At 46.0% G+C, this 20,475-nt stretch overlaps 2 protein-coding genes across 9 annotated transcripts in view; both read left to right on the top strand.

Annotated features, from left to right (window-relative positions):
- LOC137619466 (zinc finger protein 501-like) overlaps window positions 1–20,475 on the top strand; it is a 572,135-nt gene that overhangs the window by 447,477 nt on the left and 104,183 nt on the right. For 3 of the 8 annotated variants that reach the window (XR_011039907.1, XR_011039906.1, XM_068349520.1), the window contains exons 1-2: window positions 2,432–2,603; window positions 11,640–11,717. The gene's annotated coding sequence lies outside the window, so the exon portion shown is untranslated. Of the gene's footprint in view, window positions 1–2,431; window positions 2,604–11,639; window positions 11,718–20,475 lie in introns of those variants that run through there. The other 5 variants (XR_011039910.1, XR_011039909.1, XM_068349522.1 and 2 more) reach the window with 2 other exon arrangements.
- On the top strand, window positions 13,231–15,656 carry LOC137619464 (mediator of DNA damage checkpoint protein 1-like). Its single transcript, XM_068349519.1, has 2 exons — window positions 13,231–15,407; window positions 15,476–15,656. Exons 1-2 carry the CDS (start codon window positions 13,271–13,273, stop codon window positions 15,508–15,510), a joined length of 2,172 nt encoding a protein of 723 aa, XP_068205620.1. The 5' UTR covers window positions 13,231–13,270; the 3' UTR covers window positions 15,511–15,656.

The raw sequence follows: 20,475 nt of genomic DNA, 5'->3' as shown, positions 1-20,475 counted from the left end.
GAGAGGGGCTGAGGATAGGAATCTCAGCGCCGGAAACACCTGCCTCACTTACCACCCTACCTGTATCTGGATCATCCAATAACACGTCAAGGTTCATGGAGGCAACATTGTCTTCTAGATCTCCGGGGGCGTCCGACGGATCCTGCTCTGGATCAATGAACCCCGCTATGGTGGCATCAATGTGGGCAATGATGGGAGCTGCAACATGCCTAGCCACAGCGGCTGAAGACTTGGCGTTGGGGTAAATCAAGGAACAGTAGTCCTCGGAGAGGACGTACGGCCGCTTGGACTTCACGTTCCGGGAAAAACCACCAACCCACACTTTCAGCGTGGCCCGAGCCGCAGACTTTTGCTCCGGGGATGCCTGAAATAATAGTGGGAATTAAAAAGGGAAGGCTCCCAGTGGTCCTTCAAGACCATAGATATCTTACTAAATAGTGTATGTATGCCAAAAAAGGTAAGATAAATAAGAAGGCAACATAGCCAACGGGACTCACCGAGTCAGATCCAAGGGTGGTAACGAGGTCAAAACAGACCACACAGTTATCCGGGTGCCATACCACGACATCCTCCAGCTGCACTCCGCAGAGGGCGTGAGACCGACAGACGGTATGGCCGCAGGGCTGATGTAGAACAGCTGCACAGGCCGTCGTCTGACAATGCACCATCTATAAAAAGAATAGTATATGAGAAACTGTAATTCTCTTAAGTAGGGGCGGGTCCGGAGGACCCGGGCCTAACATAAGCCTAACACAAGATTAGAGCTTAACTGTAATATTCTTAAGTAGGGGCGGGTCCGGAGGACCCGGGCCTAAACATAAGTCTAACTTAAGACTAAAGTATAGCCATCCATTCCGGTCGAGCCGGGAGCATAAAAAAGGATGCAACAACAAGAAATTAAGACACATGGTGTCTGATTTCCCGGGGCGAGGCTAAGCCCCGGGCCGGGAAATAAAAGTATCCAAAACCAATTCGTATAGGAACTCCGGGATAGTGATCTGTCATATAATCATCATAGGAACTGTTATAAATTAATAGGGGGGCGGAACTGTAGATAAGAACCGCCAACCGAACCCAGAGGGTTTCATATAACATAAACCAGTGTGATAAGTGAATATAAAATAGGGTGCACCGGGATCCAACTCTGTTGACCGGTGGCCAACCAGACTAGACAGAGACGAACCCGCCGGGACACCCGGAGGACAAAGTCCATAAACACTGAACTACCCCCTCTAAAAGGAGGGAAGGCAACGGTCCCCTAGGGGAGGGGGGGAGAGAAGCCTAGCCGCCCACCTAGCGAGAGGGGGAGCATGGGGGAGGATCACGTGATACGGAGCAGCAGGGCTACCAACTGACGATCCCCAACCAGACAGATCAAACGGAGTAATAGCACAATATTCATTATAATAGTAATAGCGTTGATAATATAAAATAAACACATAAAAATTTTTGGGCAAGGCATGCAACATAATAATTAAATCACAAAAGACACACCTGATGGCTTAAAAAATAACATTGCCGCCTAGCAACGAAGGTCGGCCGCCATAACGATACGTAAATGATATCGGCCCAAAAAGTGAACCACGAGGGTTCTAAACGCTAAATAATGAATATCCACAATAACAAATAAAATTTAATAATAAAAATAATACATATAGTAACACCGCGAGTGAAACTAAAAGCTCTCAAAACAGGAGTACCAACTGTAAGTGGAATCAAGCAAGATCGATATGAACGAAGAGAATAAACTCCTATAATTCAAATATTAAACGATCTAGGTTGCTCAAAACACAGCAAAACCAAGCTTGGTACTTAACTTAGACGGTGTCTCCTGGGAAACCGACAAAGAAGCCATAATCCAATGAAAATAAGTGGAAAAACGAGAGCACAACAAAAAAGCGGGTTACAACACAAGACGTGCTAAAAGGAGTTGGGTTCTGAGCGGATGCAGTGTTAGTAGTACCGAGTGAGGTTGAACGGCTCTCCTCTATTGGGGTTTCTGTCGTGGATGAATCTAAATAGTGCGGGACCTCTGGATTATACGCCCAATTTTATACCGACACCAATAGGTGAGCGAGCTAGTTAACCTAGCACTCCTTTACATTTTTTCTCTGGTATATTTAGCAGTAAATTACCTGAGAATAAGTGCTAAATGGAGCTTATTCACTGGGCGGCACAGGTTCGAGCCCAGAAATATGAATGATAATGGGTTAAGGAAATTTAGAAACCTCTACTAAAGAGGTTTACCGGTATATTAGAAAAGGTCCTAGAAGTTAGAAGTAAAAGTATGCAATCTGTGAAGCTGTCTGTGTAGGAGGTAAACTAATAATGATGAATTTTCTGCAGATTGCAGCACTTTTCACCTAGTATGCTTTATCTAGTAGTATGCCCACAACCCAATGTTTTGGAGAGAGCAGCGAGGAACCTTGAAATAGAGACCTCTTGCAAAGAGTGACACGCCTTTTATATTGTGCCTTAAAATAAGCCATATATTTAGAGAAGGCAACACCATTGTGAAATTGGGTAATATATAAACTCAACTCTGTGTGACTGGGGATATTTGTGAAAGAAACTGTCAACGGGGCGTTGTGAATCGGAATAAGGTAAGATAACTTTGATCTGTTTCTGGTTACTGATAATTTTGGAGTCTTTTTACAAGACCATGTTGTTGAGAGAGCAACGAGGAACGTGGACCCGGAATCACTTACCTTTGTGTTTTTATCAAAGGCTACATTGCCCCGTGATACACTACAATAATACCAAATATGTTATACTTCCTTGTTTCCTTTCCTCACTGGGCTATTTTCCTTGTTGGGGCCTCTGGGCTTATAGCATTCTGCTTTTCCAACTAGGGTTGTAGCTTAGCAATTAATAACAATAACAATAAGCCATTGGTTCATAAAATAAGTATTAAGTATCATTGGTAGGCCTTCTTAGCCCAATATTCGGTAAATGTCTAGAAGGCCGCACCCGTTTTTCAAGTATTAACGACGAAAAACGGCAAAAAACAACCAGATTATTGTTGCACAGTGCATAGAAACATGAGGAAATGAATAAAAAAGAAACTAAGACTTAACTCTTACACACAAAATGTAAGCATAAACCTACTACTACAATTATGGGGGACCCCTGTGGGAAGCGGGGTTTTTGGGTGGGGGGAGGATGAGAAAAGTGATTTTTTGGGGCACTACCGAATCTAATACAACTAACTAACCTACCCTGGGGGGCCTGTACCCCTATCTAGGCCTACGGGGGGGGGCCTCCGCCCCCCCTGCGACCCCCCCTTAAGGCCACGGTGATTTTCAGGGCACCACCTAACCTAATACACCCACCTAACCTAGCCTAATAGCCCTCTACCCCTACCGGGGGGGGGGGGGGGGCTCCGCCCCCCCTGCGACCCCCCCTTAAGGACACTACCTAACACATCCATCAAACCAAATCCAAAGTGATGGTACTGCTGTATACATCGTTATACTATCACCATTATAATATACTCCATAAATTAATGAAGCTTACCTTAACCTGTTGGTTGATAAAGATGTGCTGCTGCTTTGAGGAAAACGTGAAGCCGTTGCGAAGGTTCCCTGACATGCAGGACAATTTTTATTTTGTAAAATTAAATTGTGTCTCTGGCACAAATCCACTAGTTTTTCAATATAACCCCGAATAAGTTAGAACAAATTCATTGTAACTTAGGAAACAGTCAGGACAAGAAGATGGAATTTCAACTTCTTGTGCAACATGAGATGACATGCTTGCTATGGCCTCCATGTCTAAGAACGAAATGAAATGCCTGGGTAAGATAATGTATTGTCGCGCTGTGATTGGCCAAACATGTATGACGTCATAGTGGATAGGCGCTGTGATTGGCCAAACGTGTAAGTGGACTAGTTTGTCTGCGGATTATAGTGGTTACAGGGCTCATTTGAGCAAAAACAAGACACAGTCAACAATAACAACAGACTTAGAAAAATCTGGGAGGAAGACAAGAGTAGCGTGAGTTTGATCGTCGATATTTCGACTATTATTGATTTTCACTAAATTATCTCACTGGTATACCATTATTTACATAGATTCCTACACATTCTAGTAAAAATAAATTGAATATCACTGATATCTTCATGCGGCCCTCTCCTAGACATTAACCCAATATTCTTAGTAATATATGAAAATGTATTAGATTTTTTGGTAATTTATAACTGACTTTTTGGATGAATGTAGTTCGTTGGGACAGGGTAAGAAGAGTACAGCAGTCTAAGGATACGGCTCCTAGGTTTGGTTAGGTTAGGTTAGGTAGGAAATAGAAACATTCGGTTAGGTGTTGTTCTTTTGTCTAAAATGGGGTTTTTCACTCTGTCCCAACAAACTACAAAGGCTCCTCATAGGGAATGCTCGTCAGAAACGTTGTTCGGAACTTTTTGAGTGAATTGCTCAAGATATCCCTAACCAAATTATAACATATCGTGTCCCTCAGAATTATATCGTTGTTTCTATATACCCACAAATAGTGGTTTTGAGTTTCCATGGGGCTCCCCAAATGGAGTGAAGAGATGAAAAAACAATGTATTGACAGTGGCTTGTATATATTAACAAGGAATGCATAAAGAAATGGCCAGACATGCGGCATGAAATAGAGAATATAATAAGACTAACCTGGCCAAACTAGATCTGTTTTTGCGTGACCTAGCAGCATTGTTCCTGGTGTCTTCTTCTTCGGCTCTTCTGCACGGGCCTGCCGAAATTCGCTCGGGACCGGAATTTTGATAGTTCTTTTTCACACACGTCGCAAAATAACAACAAATTAGGGTCCTGATGCGAATTTCCAGGTGTCCTTCCGTTGCATATGGTAATTCTCTTACCTAGGGACAAGACATATCGACAAAACACAAGGCATTTTGAGTTTCCCTTTCCAAGAACCTCTGAGAGTCCAATGGCACTTAACTAACATGTAGGAAAATACGTTCCAACAATGCGAGTACTGAGGGAAATTGTTTTCATATACAGCTATATTATTTATATCGTCCTGTTTACATTCAAATACACATTCCAATTGCATAAGATAATTTTCAATATTTAACTTAGCCGGTGATTATAATAGCTGCAACTCTGTTGCTCGACAGAAAACTCTAAGGTAAAATTCGCCAGCGATCGCTACACAGGTTGCGGGTGTGCCCAACAGCGCCATCTGTCGTCCAGATACCCAGTACTCAATGTAAACAAAGAACTCAATTTTCTCTCTGTCGTGCTACCGACAAGACGTACTTATTCGCTGTTGCTAAACTGGATTTGTTTTCACAACTAATTGGTGAAGTACATTATTCTAGTTTTGAGCTTTCGCTGTGCAGGCTTTCTCTTCACAAATCCTTGAACTCTTTTTGATTACGGATTCTTTGTTGATGACTTTTTGATAGTTTTTGAATTCCCCTTTGACCAATTCAAAATGGCTGACCCTTCACAAGTCCCAAAATTTAGGAAGTGCAATGCTAGGGACTGTTCAAGGCGTCTTCCGAAGGCCTCTATCGACCCTCACACTGTTTGTTCCAATTGTCGGGATAAAACCTGTCAATTGGAAGATCGATATGAGGAGTGCGTTGGGCTTTCGGAATTAGATTTTATCGAATTCCAAAAGTATACACGTAGGCTAGAGAGAGATAGAGTTAGGAGAAGTTCCTCTCGTTCTATTGACATTTCCTCTCCTCATGCCCCACAACCTATTCCTTCCCCTGTAGTGGTTGCTCCTAATCCCCCTTCTGGCACTCAGGAACCTTCGATGGCTGATATGATGCGTGCCATCCAAGCTCTGGGTGAGAGAGTTGAGTCCCAGGCTAGTGACCGTAATCAGCTCATGGCGGATGTGAAGGAGCTGAAGTGTAAAAGTGCAGTGGGAAGTGTTAAAGTGAGTGATAGTGTTGTGGATAGTGTTGCGCTTGAGGGTTCGTCTGTTCGTGCCTGTCGTCCTCCTAGTCCGGGACCTCTTGCAAGCTCCCAAGTCCAGGGGAGAAGCAATGTCGTACGACAAATGGGTTCGAGAGGCTTTAATCAGCGAACAGACGTTCCCTCCGTGGTATCGGGCGTATCTACCCAAGATCGCCCCTGCCTAACAAAGACGAGAGAGCCCATTTATACCTCGTCTTCGGAAGGTGTTTCTCGCAAGAAACCATGGACCAAGGTCTCACGACCGTTAAAGCGCAAGTCGGTCCCTTCCGCACAAGTCCAACGGCCCAGCTGTAGCCACTGGGTCAGTTCGGACTCGCTGCAGTCATCCGATGACTGCTCACCTCCTAAGAGAGGCAAAGCGGTACCGCTTCAGACAGTTACACCGTCTGTCGCCGCACCTGCTCCTGTAGACCCTAAGTGGTCTTTACTGCAAGACATGCAGTCTCAGCTAATGTCGCTTATGCAGGACTTTCGTGTGGAGAAGGTTGCTGCCGCACCAGCTAGTGCAGCTCCTTGCCTACAACCACCCACACGATCGGTTGTGCGTCCTGGGGACGCTGAGGTAACCTTCTCACGCACTCCAGTTGAGAGAGTTCCGCCACCCATGCGTTCCAGTGTGATCTGCCAGCCGCATGTTGACGTTCAGCGACGCACGGAGGTATCCGTTGACGTTCGTGAGGTTCAACAACCGTCAGAGTTGTTTTGTTTTGACGCGGTGCGTCAACCTCCGCAACCCAGTGTGGTTGCCACTGCTCACCCACATCAGTCTAGACAGTCTGGAGTAGACGCTGTGCGTCCCCGCGCTGCTATGGTTGTTGCCAGCTCACAGACTGGGCAGCAGTTCCATGACGTTGCGTCCGGCTCAGTCACGCATGCACCCGTGCGACCGGACTCAGCTAACCAGCCATTACCCACTCCGTTGCCGTTCCCTCATCAGTTCTCGGATGAGGGACTTTCTGATGATGATGGTGCTGCACACGTAGATGAACCGCATTCAGAACTGGACGAGCCTAAGTCTACGCAACCCTCTTTGGACTTTAGGAAAGTTTTGGCCCTGTTCAAAGAGATGTTTCCGGACCAGTTTGTGTCTGTGGCTCCGCGCTCTCCTCCGTCAGAGTTTGTGTTAGGCATGCCGTCAACCACTCCTGCCTTTACTAGACTCGTCCTCGCACGCTCGTCCAAGAGAGCTTTACGAGTGATAGGAGAATGGCTGCAGTCCAAAAAGAGTTTAGGGAAGACAGCCTTTACGTTTCCCCCTGCTAGACTCTCTTCTAGATCGAGCGTCTGGTATGCCACGGGAGAAGTTCTCGGCTTGGGAGTTCCTGCCTCTGCCCAGGGCGACTTCTCAAGTCTTGTAGACTCTCCCCGCCGCCTAGCCATGAGACACTCAAAGATATGTTGGTCATCTTCGGACCTGGACCACCTTTTGAAAGGTATATTTAGAGCCTTCGAGGTTTTTAACTTTTTAGACTGGTGTCTAGGAGCTCTAAGCAGAAAGATCTCTCCGACAGAGAAGGAGACTTCCTTGCTCATTATGTCCTGCATGGACAAGGCCGTACGTGATGGGTCTAATGAGCTTGCTGCATCTTTTGTGTCCGGAGTCCTTAAGAAGCGTGAGAACCTATGCTCATTCCTTTCAGCTGGAGTTACACCATGCCAGAGATCCGAACTTCTGTTTGCTCCTCTTTCCAAGTGCCTTTTTCCAGAGGACCTGATTAAGGAGATTGCCGCTTCTTTGATACAGAAGGATACTCACGATCTTGTTGCGTCCTCTGCTCGCAAAGCCACCCCTTTGCCTACCTTGTCAGCTAGACCAAGGATGGACACTCCAGCGTCCCGTTTTATTCCGCCCTTTCGTGGCAGAGCCTCCAGCAGAGGAGGTGCTCGTGCCGAAGGGAGACGTGGAAAGAAGAAAGGAACCAAGTCCTTTAAGGGCAGAGTCTGACTGCCAGCTTCTTCAGACAGCAGTGGGAGCCAGACTCAAGAACTTCTGGCAGACCTGGGAAAAGAGAGGCGCAGATGCACAATCTGTGAAGTTGCTCAGAGAGGGGTACAAGATCCCGTTTGTACGAAAACCCCCTCTAGCAACGTCTCCCATCGATCTTTCTCCCAGGTACAGAGAGGAAGACAAGAGACGAGCATTGAAACAGGAAGTGTCTCTCTTACTAGAGAAGGGAGCGGTAGTCAAAGTCCTGGACCATCAAACCCCGGGATTCTACAACCGTCTCTTCTTGGTGTCAAAGAAGACAGGAGGGTGGAGGCCGGTGCTAGACGTCAGTGCGCTGAATGTCTTTGTCACAAAGCAGACGTTCTCCATGGAGACCACAAAGTCGGTTCTAGCAGCGGTCAGAAGGGAAGACTGGATGGTCTCGTTAGACCTAAGGGACGCCTACTTCCACGTCCCCATCCACCCGGACTCCCAACCTTTTCTGAGATTCGTTTTCGAAAAGGTTGTCTACCAGTTTCAAGCCCTGTGCTTTGGCCTAAGCACAGCTCCTCTTGTGTTTACGAGGCTGATGAGGAATGTAGCCAAATTCCTTCATTTAGCGGACATCCGAGCCTCCCTCTATTTGGACGACTGGCTTCTCAGAGCTTCTTCCAGTCGTCGCTGTCTGAAGGATCTAAAGTGGACTCTAGATCTGACCAAGGAATTGGGTCTCCTTGTCAATATGGAAAAGTCACAAGTGGTCCCATCCCAAACTATTGTGTATTTAGGGATGGAGATTCACAGTCTAGCTTTTCGGGCTTTTCCGTCGGCCCCCAGAACAAGCCAAGCCCAGTTATGCATCCAGAACATGCTGAAGAAGGAACGATGTTCAGTCAGGAAGTGGATGAGTCTGATAGGGACGCTATCATCCCTGGAACAGTTCGTGTTATTAGGAAGACTACACCTCCGTCCTCTTCAATATCACCTAGCATTTCACTGGAAAAAGGACAAGACGCTAGAAGCGGTCTCGATCCCCATTTCCGAGAAGATGAAGTCTTGCCTGACATGGTGGAAGGACAGTATCAGCCTCAGAGAGGGTCTGCCCCTGGCTGTTCAGACTCCCAACCACGTTCTCTTCTCGGACGCATCGGACGTAGGCTGGGGCGCGACATTAGACGGTCGGGAATGCTCGGGAATATGGAACTTGAGTCAAAGGACAATGCATATCAACTGCAAGGAGCTACTGGCAGTACATCTGGCCTTGAAAAGCTTCAAGTCTCTCCTTCAAGGCAAAGTGGTGGAGGTGAACTCGGACAACACCACGGCTTTGGTGTACATCTCCAAGCAAGGAGGGACCCACTCACTGACGCTGTACGAGATCGCAAGGGACCTCCTCACCTGGTCAAAAGGTCTAAACATTTCGCTAGTAACGAGGTTCATCCAAGGCAGCTTGAATGTCATGGCAGATTGTCTCAGTCGGAAGGGACAAATCATTCCAACAGAATGGACCCTCCACAAGGATGTATGCAAGAGACTTTGGGCCACCTGGGGCCAGCCAACCATAGATCTCTTCGCAACCTCGATGACCAAGAGGCTCCCAATATATTGCTCACCAATCCCGGACCCAGCAGCAGTTCATATAGATGCCTTTCTCCTAGATTGGTCACATCTAGACCTATATGCATTCCCTCCGTTCAAGATTGTCAACAAGGTACTGCAGAAGTTCGCCTCTCACGAAGGGACAAGGTTGACGCTAGTTGCTCCCCTCTGGCCCGCAAGAGAATGGTTCACCGAGGTACTTCGATAGCTAGTAGACGTTCCCAGAACTCTTCCTCTAAGGGTGGACCTTCTACGTCAGCCACACGTAAAGAAGGTACACCAAGGCCTCCACGCTCTTCGTCTGACTGCCTTCAGACTATCGAAAGACTCTCGAGAGCTAGAGGCTTTTCGAAGGAGGCAGCCAGAGCGATTGCTAGAGCAAGGAGAACATCCACCCTTAGAGTCTACCAATCGAAGTGGGAAGTCTTCCGAAACTGGTGCAAGTCAGTATCTGTATCCTCGACCAGTACCTCTGTAACTCAAATAGCTGACTTCCTCTTATACCTGAGGAAAGAACGATCTCTTTCAGCTCCCACTATCAAGGGTTACAGAAGCATGTTGGCATCAGTCTTCCGTCACAGAGGCTTAGATCTTTCCAACAATAAAGATCTACAGGACCTCCTTAAGTCTTTTGAGACCACGAAGGAGCGTCGTTTGGTTACACCTGGTTGGAATTTAGACGTGGTACTAAGATTCCTCATGTCAGACAGGTTCGAGCCGCTACAATCAGCCTCCCTAAAAGATCTCACCTTAAAGACTCTTTTCCTGGTATGCTTAGCCACAGCTAAAAGAGTCAGTGAGATTCATGCCTTCAGCAAGAACATAGGATTTTCATCTGAAACGGCTACATGTTCTCTACAACTTGGTTTTCTAGCCAAAAACGAGCTGCCTTCTCGACCTTGGCCGAAATCGTTCGATATTCCAAGCTTATCGAATATGGTTGGAAATGAACTAGAAAGAGTCTTATGCCCTGTTAGAGCTCTTAAGTTCTATTTAAAACGAACTAAACCTTTACGAGGCCTGTCTGAAGCTTTATGGTGTTCAGTTAAGAAACCATCTTTGCCTATGTCAAAGAATGCTTTATCCTATTTTATCAGACTGTTAATACGAGAAGCTCATTCCCATCTGAGTGAGGAAGACCAAGCTTTGCTGAAGGTAAGGACACACGAAGTTAGAGCTGTCGCAACTTCCGTGGCCTTTAAACAAAATAGATCTCTGCGAAGTATAATGGACGCAACCTATTGGAGAAGCAAGTCAGTGTTCGCGTCTTTTTATCTTAAGGATGTCCAGTCTCTTTACGAGGACTGCTACACTCTGGGACCATTCGTAGCAGCGAGTGCAGTAGTGGGTGAGGGCTCAACCACTACAATTCCCTAATTCCATAACCTTTTTAATCTTTCTCTTGAAATGTTTTTATTGTTGTTTTTGGGTTGTCCGGAAGGCTAAGAAGCCTTTCGCATCCTGGTTGATTTGGCGGGTGGTCAAAGTCATTTCTTGAGAAGCGCCTAGATTAGGGGTTTTGATGAGGTCCTGTTGTATGGGTTGCAACCCTTGATACTTCAGATCCTAGGGGTCGATCAGCATCCTAAGAGGATCGCGAGGCTCCGTAAGGAAGACGTACTTAAAAAGGCAGAGTAATTGTTCAAGTCGACTTCCTTACCAGGTACCTATTCATTTTGTTTTTGTTATTTTGATAACTTCTAAAATGAAATAAAAATTCTTAGCTCATAATAATGTAAACATATTTTGCTGGTCTCTACCCACCCCCCTGGGTGTGAATCAGCTATTATAATCACCGGCTAAGTTAAATATTGAAAAATGTTATTTTGATAATAAAATAAATTTTTGAATATACTTACCCGGTGATTATAAATTAAAGGACCCTCCCTTCCTCCCCAATAGAGACGCAGTGGAACGAGGAGAAAATTGAGTTCTTTGTTTACATTGAGTACTGGGTATCTGGACGACAGATGGCGCTGTTGGGTACACCCGCAACCTTTGTAGCGATCGCTGGCGAATTTTACCTTAGAGTTTTCTGTTGAGCAACAGAGTTGCAGCTATTATAATCACCGGGTAAGTATATTCAAAAATTTATTTTATTATCAAAATAACATTTTAATTTTATATATTAATTGTAATTTATAAAATTATAATTAAAGCATTATCCAAATGACAGGCACCCTAGAGATGATGATCTAACGAAGCTTATCCAATCAAGAGATTTGTCCAAGGCCCCATAGCTGCGTCTCCACAGGTAATTATACTTAAATTTATCGTCATTGGTCCAATTGTATGTTATAAGTAGTATTTATTTAAGCAGAAAGTTCCTGTTGTTTTATTCTAGTTAACATGTTTTGTAAATTATATCAAATAGGCCAGGGTACGTCACAAATAGGTTTAGACTAGGGTACGTGTTGGATGCTACTTTAGCGTGAGGTCTACCGCCATATGTTCGAAGTGTGTATCTCTAGAATAAGTGTATGGAAATTTATGATAACATTTTTATTTTTACCTTTCTTCCTCCTCTATTTCAGTCTTTCCTAGGATATGTTTAAGTTCATTGTTTATCATAAATGTATGGAAATGTGTGATGTCGATGGTTGAGGTAGATCTCACGCTAAAGGAGCACCACGTATTGGATACAGTTCAATGGTCCTTTCTGACTGTGTCATTAAATAAAAAGGATAAATATACGGTACTTTAATTTCTAGCCTAATACATGAACCATACATTTTTCCTACTCGCTATCTTGTGTTTTATAGCATTTATGACCATGATTATTGGGGCAAACCACCCGTTCATGAGTTTTTGGACCCCCTCAATTAACGGATTTTGAGCGAAGCGAAAAATCTATTGTTGGGTGAGATAGCCATTTCGTCCTGATGGAAGTTCCTATTAGTAGCTTCCTAAGGGATATATGTACTACAGTGATATTCCCAGAGAATTTACCTTTAGGTCTCCAGAATTCTAACTCCTGGCGCGAATATCCTTAAAATTTCTCTCAAGGATATCGCATAATATCAGGGGACATATTCTTGACATGCCACATAGAAATCTGCGCCCCGAATAGCGTTTACGCTTCGAGGGGGAAAGTGGCAAAATTAGAAGGGGAGCCGTATCAAGGTTACCCTAGTTCCCATACTACTATTGAGTATTACAACAGCGCCATATCCAAGATGGCGGACATTCCTAGAATTCTGGAGACCTAAAGGTAAATTCTCTGGGCATATCACTTTAGTACATATATCCCTTAGGAAGCTACTAATAGGAACTTCCATCAGGATGACATGGCTTGAGCCCAAAAAAGAATTATGAGGGGCCCCAGTGGGAAACCGTTTTTTTTTTTTGGGTGGAGAAATGTCATAAACGAGGGATTTGCAGCAATAATAATGGTCAGAAATGCATAATAAGCACAAGTTAACCATTTTCAATATTAAACTTAGCCGGTGATCATATAAGCTGCAGCTCTGCTGCCCGACAGAAAAACCTACGGTCAAAATACGCCAGCGATCGCTATGCAGGAGGGGGTGTACATCAACAGCGCCATCTGTCGAGCAGGTACTTAGTACTCCAAGTAAACAAAGAACCAATTTTCTCTCTGTCGTGCCACCGGCAAGACCTACTAAATTCGCTGTTGCTTACTGGATTGGTTTTCACAGATTTTGGTGAAGTACACATTTCTAGTTATTAGCTTTCGCTTTGCAGAGGTTATCTTCAATACATCCTTGCATTCTTTTATTGATTTTTGGATTACTGTATTTGTTGACGACTTGGATAGATTTTGAATTCCCCTTTGACTAATTCAAGATGGCTGACCCTTCTCAAGTCCCTAAATACAGAAAGTGTAGTGCTAGGGACTGTTCAAGGCGTCTTCCGAAGGCCTCTATCGATCCGCACACCGTTTGTTCCAATTGTCGGGGTAAAACATGTCAATTGGAAGATCGATGTGAGGAATGCGTTGGGCTTTCGGAATTCGATTTTCTCGAATTCCTGAAATATTCACGTAGGCTAGAGAGAGATAGAGTCAGGAGAAGTTCATCTCGCTCCGTTGATATTTCCTCTCCCCATGCCCCACAACCTATTCCTTCCCCTGTAGTGGTTGCTCCTGATCCCCCTTCTAGCACTCAACAACCTTCGATGGCAGATATGATGCGTGCCATCCAGGCTCTGGGTGAGAGAGTCGAGTCATTGGCGAGTGACCGTAACCAACTCATGGCAGACGTCAAGGAGTTGAAGGGTAAGAGTGCAGTGGGTAGTGACAAAGTGAGTGGTAGTGTTGTGGAAAGTGTTAGTGTTGCGCTTGAGGGTGCGTCTGTTCGTGCCTGTCGTCCTCCCAGTCCGGGACCTCTTGCAAGCTCCCAAGCCCAGGGGAGAAGCAATGTCGTACGACCAAAGGGTTCGACAGGCTTTAATCAGCGGACAGACGTTCCCTCCGTGGTTTCGGACGTATCTTACCAAGATCGCCCCACCCACAAGAAGACGAGAGAGCCCATTTATTCCTCGTCTGCGGAAGATGTTTCTCGGAAGAAACAATGGACCAAGGTCTCACGGCCTCTTAAACGCAAGTCGGTCCCTTCCGCGCAAGTCCAACGGCCCAGTTGTAGCCACTGGGTCAGTTCGGACTCGCTGCAGTCTTCCGATGACTGCACACCTTCTAAGAGAGGCAAAGCGGTACCGCAACAGGCAGTAACACCGTCTGTTGCCGCACCTGCTACTGTAGACCCTAAGTGGTCTTTGCTGCAGACCATGCAGACGCAGTTAACGTCTTTAATGCAGGACTTTCGTGCGGAGAAGGTTGACGCTGCACCCGTTAGCCTACAACCAACCACGGTTGTGCGTCCAGTGGACGCTGAGGCTACCTTCTCCCGCACTCCAGCTGTGAGAGTCCCGCCACCCATGCGCAGTGTACCCTGCCAGCCGCATGTTGACGTTCAGCGACGCACGGAACCCTCCGTTGACGTTCGCGAGTTACAACAACAACCTAAGTTGTTTTGTTTTGACGCGGTGCGTCAACCTCCGCAACCCAGTGTGGTTACCACCACTCGCCCACAGCAGACTAGACAGTCAGGAGTAGACGCTTTGCGCCCCCGCGCTGCTATGGTTGTTGCCAGCTCACAGACTGGCCAACAGTTCCATGACGTTGCGTCCAGTGCAGTCACGCATGCACCCGTGCTGCCGGACTCAGCTGACCAGCCAATTCCTACTCCTTTGCCGCTTCCTCCTCAGTATTCAGACGATGGACTCTCTGATGATGACGACGCTGCACACCTTGACGACCCGCACACGGACATCGACGAACCCAAGACCACGCCTCCCTCCTTGGACTTTAGAAAAGTTCTTGCACTGTTCAAGGAGATGTATCCTGATCAGTTTGTTTCTGCAGCCCCACGCTCTCCTCCATCTGAGTTCGCTTTAGGCACGCAGTCATCCGCGCCTGCCTTTACGAAGCTCGTCCTCGCCCGCTCGTCCAAGAGAGCTTTAAGAGTGTTGGGAGATTGGATGCAGTCCAAAAAGCACCTTGGGAAGACAGCATTCTTGTTTCCCCCTGCGAAACTCGCTTCCAGATCGAGCGTCTGGTATGCCACGGGAGAAGTTCTCAGCTTGGGAGTTCCTGCCTCTGCCCAGGGCGACTTCTCAAGTCTAGTAGACTCTCCCCGCAGGCTAGCCATGAGACGCTCCAAGATTTGTTGGACTCCTTCAGACTTAGACCATCTGATGAAAGGAGTGTTCAGAGCCTTCGAGGTTTTTAACTTTTTGGATTGGTGTTTGGGAGCGTTGAGCAGGAAGACCTCCCCTTCTGACAAGGAAACTTCCATGCTCATTATGTCCTGCATGGACAAGGCCATACGGGACGGTTCCAGTGAGCTTGCAGCTTCGTTCGTTTCCGGGGTCCTCAAGAAACGGGAAAACCTTTGCTCCTTCTTGTCAGCTGGAGTAACACAATGTCAGAGATCGGAACTTATGTTTGCTCCTCTCTCAAAGTGCCTTTTCCCAGAGGAGTTGATCAAGGAGATTGCTGCCTCCTTGATTCAAAAAGACACGCATGACCTGGTTGCGTCATCTGCCCGCAAAGCCACCCCTTTGCCTACCGTGTCTAGACCCAGGATGGATACTCCAGCGTCAAGATTTATTCCGCCCTTTCGTGGCAGAGCCTCCAGCAGAGGAGGTGCTCGTGCCGAAGGTAAACGTGGGAGTAAGAAGAAAGGTACCAAGTCCTTTAGAGGCAGAGTCTGACTGCCACCTTCTTCAGACAGCAGTGGGAGCCAGACTCAAGAACTACTGGCAGTCCTGGGAGAACAGGGGCGCAGATGCACAATCTGTGAAGTTGCTCAGAGAAGGGTACAAGATCCCGTTCTTGCGCAAGCCCCCTCTAGCAACGACTCCCATCGACCTCTCTCCCAGGTACAGAGAGGAGGACAAGAGACTAGCTTTGAAGCAAGAGGTGTCTCTCTTACTAGAAAAGGGAGCGGTAGTCAAAGTCCGGGACCATCAATCCCCGGGCTTCTACAACCGTCTCTTCTTAGTGGTAAAGAAGACAGGAGGGTGGAGACCGGTGCTAGACGTCAGTGCTCTGAATGTCTTTGTCACAAAGCAGACGTTCGCCATGGAGACGACAAAGTCTGTTCTAGCAGCGGTCAGGAAGGAAGACTGGATGGTCTCTTTAGACCTCAAGGACGCTTACTTTCACGTCCCCATCCACCCAGATTCCCAACCTTTTCTAAGGTTCGTTTACGGGAAGGTTGTCTACCAATTTCAAGCCCTGTGCTTTGGCCTAAGCACGGCGCCTCTTGTCTTTACGAAACTGATGAGGAATATTGCCAAATTCCTGCATTTAGCAGACATCAGAGCCTCCCTCTATTTGGACGACTGGCTTCTAAGAGCTTCGTCCAGTCGTCGCTGTCTGGAGAATCTAAAGTGGACTCTAGATCTGACCAAGGAATTGGGTCTCCTGGTCAATATGGAAAAGTCCCAACTGGTCCCATCCCAAACTATAGTGTACCTAGGGATGGAGATTCACAGTCAAGCTTTTCGGGCTTTTCCGTCGGCCCCCAGAATAAGTCAAGCCCAAGGATGCATCCAGAACATGCTAAAGAAGGACCGATGTTCAGTCAGACAGTGGATGAGTCTGATAGGGACGCTTTCATCACTGGACCAGTTCATTGCGTTAGGGAGACTGCACCTCCGTCCCCTTCAATTTCACCTAGCTGTTCACTGGAGAAAGGACAAGACGCTAGAAGCGGTCTCGATCCCCATTTCCGAGAAGATGAAGTCATCACTGACTTGGTGGAAGGACAACATCTACCTCAGAGAGGGTCTGCCCCTGGCTGTTCAGACCCCCAACCACGTTCTCTTCTCGGACGCATCGGACACGGGCTGGGGTGCGACATTAGACGGTCGGGAATGCTCGGGCACTTGGAACTCGGATCAAAGAACGTTACATATCAACTGCAAGGAGCTACTGGCAGTTCATCTGGCCTTGAAAAGCTTCAAGTCCCTCCTTCTAGGCAAGGTGGTGGAGGTGAACTCAGACAACACCACGGCCTTGGCGTACATCTCCAAGCAAGGAGGGACCCATTCTATGACGTTGTACGAGATCGCAAGGGACCTCCTCACCTGGTCAAGAGATCTAAACCTGTCTCTAGTAACGAGGTTCATTCAAGGCAACATGAATGTCATGGCGGACCGCCTCAGTCGGAAGGGTCAAATCATCCCAACAGAATGGACCCTACACAAGAATGTGTGCAAGAGACTATGGGCCACATGGGGCCAACCTACCATAGATCTCTTTGCAACCTCGATGACCAAGAGGCTCCCAAATTATTGCTCGCCAATCCCGGACCCAGCAGCAGTTCATATAGATGCTTTTCTACTGGATTGGTCCCATCTAGACCTTTATGCATTCCCCCCGTTCAAGATTGTCAACAAGGTACTGCAGAAGTTCGCCTCTCACGAAGGGACAAGGTTGACGTTGGTTGCTCCCCTCTGGCCCGCGAGAGAATGGTTCACCGAGGTACTTCAATGGCTGGTGGACGTTCCCAGAACTCTTCCTCTAAGAGTGGACCTTCTACGTCAGCCACACGTAAAGAAGGTACACCCAAGCCTCCACGCTCTTCGTCTGACTGTCTTCAGACTATCGAAAGACTCTCGAGAGCTAGAGGCTTTTCGAAGGAGGCAGCCAGGGCGATTGCTAGAGCAAGGAGGACATCCACTCTTAGAGTCTACCAGTCGAAGTGGGAAGTCTTCCGAAGCTGGTGCAAGTCGATATCAGTATCCTCAACCAGTACCTCTGTAACCCAAATAGCTGACTTCCTATTATACCTGAGGAAGGAAAGATCTCTTTCAGCTCCCACGATCAAAGGTTACAGAAGCATGTTGGCAGCAGTCTTCCGTCACAGAGGCTTAGATCTTTCCAACAACAAAGATCTACAGGACCTCCTTAAGTCTTTTGAGACCTCGAAGGAGCGTCGTTTGGCCACACCAGGTTGGAATTTAGACGTGGTACTAAGATTCCTTATGTCAGAAAGGTTCGAGCCACTACAATCAGCCTCCTTTAAAGATCTCACTTTAAAGACTCTTTTCCTCGTCTGCTTAGCAACAGCTAAAAGAGTCAGTGAGATACACGCCTTCAGCAGGAACATCGGATTTTCATCTGAAACGGCTACATGTTCTTTACAGCTTGGTTTTCTAGCCAAAAACGAACTACCTTCTCGTCCTTGGCCGAAATCGTTCGATATTCCAAGCCTTTCTAATTTGGTTGGAAATGAACTAGAAAGAGTCTTATGCCCTGTTAGAGCTCTTAAGTTCTATTTAAGACGAACTAAACCTTTACGAGGACAGTCAGAAGCTTTATGGTGTGCTATTAAGAAACCTTCTTTACCTATGTCAAAGAATGCAGTTTCCTATTATATCAGACTGTTGATACGAGAAGCTCATTCCCATCTGAATGAGGAAGACCATGCTTTGCTGAAGGTAAGGACACATGAAGTTAGAGCTGTCGCAACTTCAGTGGCCTTTAAACAAAACAGATCTCTGTAGAGTATAATGGACGCAACCTATTGGAGAAGCAAGTCAGTGTTCGCGTCTTTTTATCTTAAAGATGTCCAGTCTCTTTACGAGAACTGCTACACCCTGGGACCATTCGTAGCAGCGAGTGCAGTAGTGGGTGAGGGCTCAACCACTACATTCCCCTAATTCCATAACCTTTTTTAATCTTTCTCTTGAAATGTTTTTATTGTTGTTTTTTGGGTTGTCCGGAAGGCTAAGAAGCCTTTCGCATCCTGGTTGATTTGGCGGGTGGTCAAATTCTTTTCTTGAGAAGCGCCTAGATTAGAGGTTTTGATGAGGTCCTTTAGTATGGGTTGCAACCCTTGATACTTCAGCTCCTAGGAGTCGCTCAGCATCCTAAGAGGATCGCGAGGCTCAGTAAGGAAGACGTACTTAAAAAGGCAGAGTAATTGTTCAAGTCGACTTCCTAACCAGGTACTTATTTATTTTATGTTTGTTATTTTGAATAACTGCTAAAATGAAATACAAAATACTTAGCTCATAATAATGTAAACATGTAATGCTGGTCTCTACCCACCCCCCTGGGTGTGAATCAGCTTATATGATCACCGGCTAAGTTTAATATTGAAAAATGTTATTTTTATTAATAAAATAAATTTTTGAATATACTTACCCGGTGATCATATATTAAAGGACCCTCCCTTCCTCCCCAATAGAGACCCAGTGGACCGAGGAGAAAATTGGTTCTTTGTTTACTTGGAGTACTAAGTACCTGCTCGACAGATGGCGCTGTTGATGTACACCCCCTCCTGCATAGCGATCGCTGGCGTATTTTGACCGTAGGTTTTTCTGTCGGGCAGCAGAGCTGCAGCTTATATGATCACCGGGTAAGTATATTAAAAAATTTATTTTATTAATAAAAATAACATGTTTGAAAAATATATGGTTCATGTGGGTGGCTGAAAACAGGACAAAACATGATTATTTATAACTTTTGAGAATTGTAAAAGGGTACAGAACCTTACAAACCCACCTAACCTAATCTAGTAGTTCCCAGGTCACAGCCCCTATCCAGGGGTAAGCCCCCTGGACCCCCCTTCCAAGGTCACAACCGCTAGCTGGACTTCCTATCCAGGTCTCAAGCTAAAAGTATATCACAAATAATTCCTTACCTTATGATTGACACCGTCTTCCTTTTTTTTTTTTTGTCTTGGCAATCTTTACAGAAGCTTTGCAGTAGAAATGTGCTGGTCTTCCCCAAAAAATCAAGTTAAAATCGGAACTTTGAGGCATTGTTTCGCTGTTAATTTCACATGAGTAACAATAGCTCTGCACTGAACAGAGAGCATTTCCATCATAGTCTGTTGTCGACATGAATGAAATTACACGAAATTTTGAAATAGATTGATGTACTTCCCTTAAGTTCCTTCTTGGAGACGTCTTTATGTGATGGTGGTTGAGTTGAAACCGATGGGGTAGGTGGGAAAGAAATGGCTATTGTAGAACAACATCCGGGAACTTATGAAGAAGTACTTGTAAACTGTTAATTGGTTTAAAGAAACCGCTGACAAATACATCATTGTAAATGCACAGAAAGCTCCCCAAACCCCTGGGAAACAACGCATGCACAAAAAGTTCCCTTCTGTCTCTCAGATGTAAACAATGGACTTGGAGTGAAAAACATATTTCACATTTTGATAGACCAATATGTAAGTTATAATGCCCCAATTCCTATTAACCCTTTTACCCCAATTAAACATACAGTATAGAGAAAAATACCAAACTAGCCAGCACTCGTTCATTTCTTATAGCGAATTCCAGTGTCGTTGTAAAGTATCTAATGTTTACCATGAAAACAATATCTTTTACGGCTTTAAAAAAACGGGTGCACTGTGTAATTATGGTGATATTTCGATAGAGTCCCACCCTGCATGTACCGCTTGCCAGTATATAGGAGCCTGAAGTTTTTCTTTTTACGCGAACGAAGCAAAATCCATTAGACTCTA

This window comes from Palaemon carinicauda, chromosome 26, assembly GCF_036898095.1.
Source record: "Palaemon carinicauda isolate YSFRI2023 chromosome 26, ASM3689809v2, whole genome shotgun sequence".
Lineage (NCBI taxonomy): Eukaryota > Metazoa > Arthropoda > Malacostraca > Decapoda > Palaemonidae > Palaemon > Palaemon carinicauda.
Note: the sequence above shows the minus strand (reverse complement) of the source record. Positions and strands in the feature narration are given on the sequence as shown.